This window comes from Chionomys nivalis, chromosome 2 (assembly GCF_950005125.1).
Source record: "Chionomys nivalis chromosome 2, mChiNiv1.1, whole genome shotgun sequence".
In the NCBI taxonomy this organism is placed as follows: Eukaryota; Metazoa; Chordata; class Mammalia; order Rodentia; family Cricetidae; genus Chionomys; species Chionomys nivalis.
In genome coordinates this window covers 11,537,727-11,543,726 of record NC_080087.1, presented here as the reverse complement: position 1 = coordinate 11,543,726, position 6,000 = coordinate 11,537,727, and the positions used below count along the sequence as shown (strand labels likewise).

The 6,000-nt window shown below is 49.4% G+C and overlaps 1 protein-coding gene across 1 annotated transcript in view; it reads left to right on the top strand.

Moving 5' to 3' along the window:
• Window positions 1-270: 270 nt before the first annotated feature.
• Fndc1 (fibronectin type III domain containing 1) overlaps window positions 271-6,000 on the top strand; it is an 87,177-nt gene continuing 81,447 nt past the window's right edge. The window contains exon 1 of the mRNA XM_057762641.1: window positions 271-537. Within this exon, the coding sequence (XP_057618624.1) occupies window positions 438-537 (100 nt within the window). The 5' untranslated portion in view covers window positions 271-437. The remainder of the gene's footprint in view (window positions 538-6,000) is intronic.

Genomic DNA, 6,000 nt, shown 5'->3' with positions numbered 1-6,000 from the left:
TTTTGGGTCAGAAAGTAGAAGAATTAGACAGAGAGAGACTTCCTGTCACTTTTTTTTCTGATCTAGAGACTACCTTTTAAAATTATATATCCATTTATTTTTTTAATTTTACCAAAACCCAGTGGGGTTCCGGGTCTCCCGGACTCCTGGGTCACTCACCCGGCGCCCCGCCCGCCTTGTGGGGCCCCTTCGCGAGCGCACCGGCAGGGGGCGCCCGAGCGCGGCTAAAAGACGCAGCGGGCAGCGGGTGGCCCCAGTGGCGGAGCGCGGCCGCAGTGCGTGGCCAGGAGCGATCACCGAGGGGCTGCAACGTCGCTCGCACAGGACCCAGGACGCCCGGCGACGGGCACCCGACGGCGTTGCCTCTGCGCCCCCCTCACTCCGGCCCGCGCCCTGCCGGCCACCCGCACTCGGTACCCGCGCATCCCGGGCTCCCGATGGCCCCTGAGGCCGGGGCGTCCCCGCGCCCGCTGACCTGGGCGGCGTTGCTGCTCTTGGCGGCGCTGCTCCCCGTGGCCTCCTCTGCGGGGCCCCCAGGTACGCACTTGCGGGACTCTGCGGTCGGTCGACTGTCTTTTTCTCTGCCCGCCCGCTTGTCACTTTGGGGATTACTGCCCCGCTCTGATTCTGTGTAGCCTCCGTGCCTGTCTTGTCACTAACCTGTGCATCCTCGTGGGTCGAATCAGGGCTCGCTGGTTATGGGTACTGGACACTTTGCGCGCGGGAGATGGGCTTCGGGACACCTACAGCACGAAAGAACTGGGGTGCCTTCAACGGCGTCCTGGAACGTCCAGGAATCAGGAGACTGGAACTTGTCTAGGTGCCCTGAAAAGTGACTTTGGGTATCGCGCGGGGGTAGGAAGTGGGTGGGGGGACACTTTCTTTGGTCAGACTCTCCCTGGGGGTGTGGTTGGTCATCGTCTGTCATCTTGTTCACCTGTCTCGAGGTAGGATAGGGTCACTGGGGAGCCCAGAGGGAAGCAGAGTGGCAGGGCCAGCAACAGTCTAAGGAAACCCTGAGCTTCAGGCTCGGGGATTTTGCAGCTGAAGGAAGACATTTGTCTTTGGAGGAGGGTTTAGGGATCCGAACAGTAAGTGGGTTCCGGAGAACGTCACCCTCTCCTAAGCTCAGGCTACAGTCTGGATGGACACTTGCTTTGCAAGCAAAGAGGCTTGGCAGCTGGCTCTCAGTTGTCGAAAAAGAAAGAAACAGTCTTGTACTGGACTTTCCTTCCTATGTCCTTGGTGTCTTGGTTTGCACCTCCGCGCATGCATTTCCACGCTCAGAACTGTGACTTTTATTTATGTCACCAATTTGCAGGAACCTAAGAAACAGACTTGTTTTTTTCTGTCCCAGCAGGGCTGAAAAAAAAATTTAAAGTTTCTTTTCCAACAAGGGCTTCTTGCTTTGTATGCTGGTGCCTGTTTTGTTCTCCCTACAAGGATAGAGATACTGGTCTGTGACCTCTTCGGTAGCTCTATCATGACTATTGCTTGGTGGCACTGTATGCCATGTACCCTGATGCCGAGTTCCTTTATCATAAAAGGGTCCTATAGAAGGTAGGCGTCTTTTCTCTCCTGTTCATGATCTTAAGGCAAGTATTCATTTCATATTTTACACAATGCCTGACAGAATAAACTTATTCTAGTTTTCCAGCCTCCCCACTTACAGTCCCATGGCTTCTCACTTTCTAAGTTTTCTGAACGCCGAAAGAGTTTTTGTTAGAGAAAGCTATCTGAGAGTGGAATCCCTTCCTGTTTGTTTCCACGGTCACCTGTAGGATGGGTTCTGCTGGTGCGCAGGCAGTCAGAGCTGTTTGTGACCCTCAGGGGTTCTACAGTGTTGTGGGCCACTCCTAAGAAAGCACTCTGCTCTGCAAGTCACTGCACTGTGGAATGTTGGAACTGGAAGGCTTGTTGGCACTTCTCTCTACTGTGTTGACGTGGGATTTGCAGGAAAACGATGACCAGACTAGAAACGGACAAAGAAGACAAGCGCGTCTCAGAGTACCTATTTACCATACTTAAGTTCAATTAGCCGAGGGAAGAAGTGGGCATAGCAGCCTGCAGATGGCTCCTGTGCTGGGGAAGAAATCATGTAATTTATTCCATGGGCTCCTTCAGGAGCCTTCCTGTCTGTCTTGCCATTCACAGTTGCAGCAGCTGCCTGGATTTGTGTCTGATGGGGAAGACCACGGGCAGACTTAATGCATGTTTCCTGCAAGCGGTTGCTGTCAGTCCCATCCCTCCGCTTTCGGGTCCAGCATCTCTGTAAGGCAAATTACCGGGAGCTATGCTGACGGTAGCAGACCATTATAGCGATACAGGGGTTTTGCTTGCAGCACACACCGAAGCTCCCAATGAGCCCCGAGATTTAGGATTGACGAAAATAAAACAAAGGCAGCAAGCGATGCCCCTCCCCCCCAGCACCCATTACTACAATAGCTACTATGTAAACATTAAAATAAGGGGGGTGTTGCTCCCCAGTCTTTAGGACACATTTTCCTGAAACCATGCATGCCTTTACAGTGAGCATCCGGGGGTGGCTAAGGGGTGACTTTTATTTAAAGTGAAAAATCTTTTCAATAAATCTTCAAGTTCAAACTTATTCTCAAAGCTCTTTGCCTCTTTTTCGCATTGATGGTGCAAATGCTTGCCTGGTGTAATAAATGGTAGCTGATAATAAGGCAAGACGGGGATACCGAGAACACTAACAATGTTGAATTTTTCACGCCTTTGTGGGGGGGAGGAGAGAATACGTGCCAGTTTAAATGAGGAATATCATTTTTAGCAGGAGTACTAACTCTGACCCCACGGAGGAACGCCAGTGTGACTTTGTGGAGCAGTTGAGTAACTTGCTTTCTAAGTAGGATCTGTATTTACTAAAAAAACAATGGCTACAGACAAACTGTAGTTACTGGCTTGGGTTGCTGTAGCACAATTTTTTTCTTCAAAAATGAACAAAATGGGCTTGCTGCCTCTAGCAGAGTAGTCACAAGTATTTCCTGTCAGTGAAACAACTTGAGTTTTTAAGTTAAAACTTGAATGTAGCTAAGCTTCCTCTCTGGTAGGCAGGTGCTTCCCTGTGTTAGAAACCTTTCTCAGGACAGTGGTGACGTGGGTGAATGTGGTTTTAATGGCAATATGAGATGAGGGTGATTTCTAAAATGTCACTTGATATGACATGCCAAGCCCAAATGGCCATCACAGAAAGTGTTACACAGGGGCCCAATGTGGTGGCATGTGTCCACAATGCCAGTGCTCCTGTAGCGAGATGGGGGATCTCTGGGAACCACTCACAGTTGTGAGTCAGCTGGCCTAGTGCACTGCATAGCAGCAGAAGCAGGAGAGACTCTGCCCCAGTGAGGTACTAAGTGAGAACAGACTTCCTGATGTCATGTTCTGACCTCCATGTGCAAGTGTGCAATCATGTGTGCACATGCCAGAGCACATGTGAGTACACACACACGTGCGCGCACGATCTATTGCCTATCTTGAACTTTGAATCTTTCACCCCTGTAATAATTTGTCGTGTTGAGAATTGAACACGGGGCCTCGTGCTTGCCAGGTAAATGCTGAGCCACGAAGGTACCACCCTGTTCTAGAGGGATGCATTTTTAGTCTACAAAAAATGAGAAAAATCCCTTCTGTAGTTTCAGACTCTATAGTGCAATCAACCCTTAGGGAAGCTCCATGGGGAGCTCTGTGTAGTTTGAAATATTTTCCAAAGTTAAACACAAAGACTGTGGAAGCACTCCTCCCCCTCCATCTGTAGGAGGCCAGATTTTTTTTTTTTTTTTTTTGCTAAAAAGCAGCATATCACAGTGGACTGACGAGTTGACAGCATAGAGGTCTAACCACCTTCTGTTAAGGTGATTTGCCAAAATGCAAGGGCCCCTGTTCTTCTGTTGCCTTCTCAGTTAGGGAAACAGTTATTCTTTCGAAACTTTGCTCTGTGTCAACATGGAAGACTTTTGTACAGTTATTTAAACACTTTTTAATTAAAATTTTCTCTGTGTACGAGTGCTTGTCTGCATACGTGTATGCGAGTGCTTGGTGCCTGTGGAAACCAGAACAAAAGCATTGGAGTCCCCTGGAACTAGACTTACAGATGGTTGTGAGCTGTGGGTGCTGGGAATCAAACCACGGTCCTCTGCAAGAGTCGTAATCTCTCTCAATAGCTGAACCATCTCTCCAGTTCTGTGGTTATTTTTTTAAAAACAAATCAGTAAGTGCCTATCTAATTATTTCTGTCTGTCACTGGGTATCAAACACATGCTAGGCAGACACACCCCCTGAGCTACATCCCCATTATAAACTAATTCGCTTTTTTTTTTTTAATTTTTCGAGACAGGGTTTCTCCGTAGTTTTTGGTTCCTGTCCTGGAACTAGCTCTTGTAGACCAGGCTGGCCTTGAACTCACAGAGATCCGCCTGCCTCTGCCTCTCGAGTGCTGGGATTAAAGGCATGCACCACCACCGCCCAGCCTAATTCGCTTTTAAACTAGTATAATTCCTAGTACAGTGGGAGGAAGATCGTGCATAAGTTTTATGGGAATTTTATAAGTGCAAGGTAGAAAGGCCACACAGTTTCAGAGCTCGTGGTTACCCAGCTCAATGGAACTTAGGAGGCGGATGCTGGGTCAGAGTCAGCGCCATGGTGACTTCTCTGCTGGCCTTCACCAGTCCGCCTTCATTTGCAGACAGACCTGGTCAGTGAGCGCCCCTCGTCGTTAGAACCCTTGGAAGCTTTCCCATGACCCAGCCTGCTAGTGTTTCTTTCTACGCGCTGCGTTGCAAGCAGGAGACCCCTTGTGTTTTAGCTTGTTCTGCGGAGCCTAGCCGGATGGATGGTGGGTACCACTGACTTTTGTAGGCATAGAATGCATTATTGTGAAATTAGAGGGTGCAGTGCGATTGCACGGTGACAATTTATGTCCCTAGGAAGCCATCACTAGAGGGTTCCCCAAGATACCAACATATCCTATCTGCACTTAAGTCATGGTGGCCAATCCCTTGTCATCGGGAGGGAAGGGTGTGGGGTGCATCGTTTCCCTGCGGTTGCTGCGAGGAGTGACCACACCCCTCCTGGCTTAGAGCAGCAACAATTTGTTACCATATAGTACTGGAGGTCAGGAGTCCAGAATGGGTCCCATGGGGGCTAAGAACCAGGGCTGTGTTCCCTTGGGAGACCTATGGCTGATCGGTTTACTTCTCTTTTGGGTTACAGAGTGCCCACCTCTCTTGGCTCTGGGAATTAGGAGGAGATATTTGGGGACCACTGTCCCCCGAGGGATGTGAATAAAGAACCTGGACACAGAAGTCCCCAGAGATGCTCCTGGAGGCTGACTGGGGGCCTCACCTCGACTTTGTTTCCTATGGAATTTCGGGTTGTCTTAGATTGTAATTAAACTTCTGCTTTCAAAAGCTTCTGTTTTAATTAGAAAACACGGGGGTGGATATTTACAGCTAGAAAAGTGGAAGCGAGAAAGGAAGAGGCCTGCTGTTCTCTTGTGAATGTTCGGGATTCATCTGTCTAGATACAGAGCGAACTGGAAACCTCGGTGCTTGGGGAGAGCAGGTCGCAGCGGGAGGCGGGAACTGTGGCTGTTGTTGCCGGCACATCCTGGCCAGCGTTAATGAGTGCTCATTGGAGCATTTGGAACAATTGGTTAGTCACTGTAGCATCCTATTTTTCTTCCTCCTAGAAGCCCTTTAAGACTTGACACTTCCCTGAACCCAGAATTCTCGGCTGCGCTTCAGCTCTATGGCCCATAGAGGGCGCTCCCGGCCTTTCCGAGTTGGTCTCATCTTCTGTGGGTTTCTTTAAAAGGGATTTGTTTGTTGGTGGCTGGGCCTCAAAGAGAGATGATCACAAACGTCCAGTTATCAGTTTTGTTCCCTTAATGCGCTGCTTCCCCCCCCATTTTGTCACTTGTTGAAGCTTCCTGCAAATATTGAGTTGAGAAGGTCAAATTACTCGTTAATGGTCAATATGACT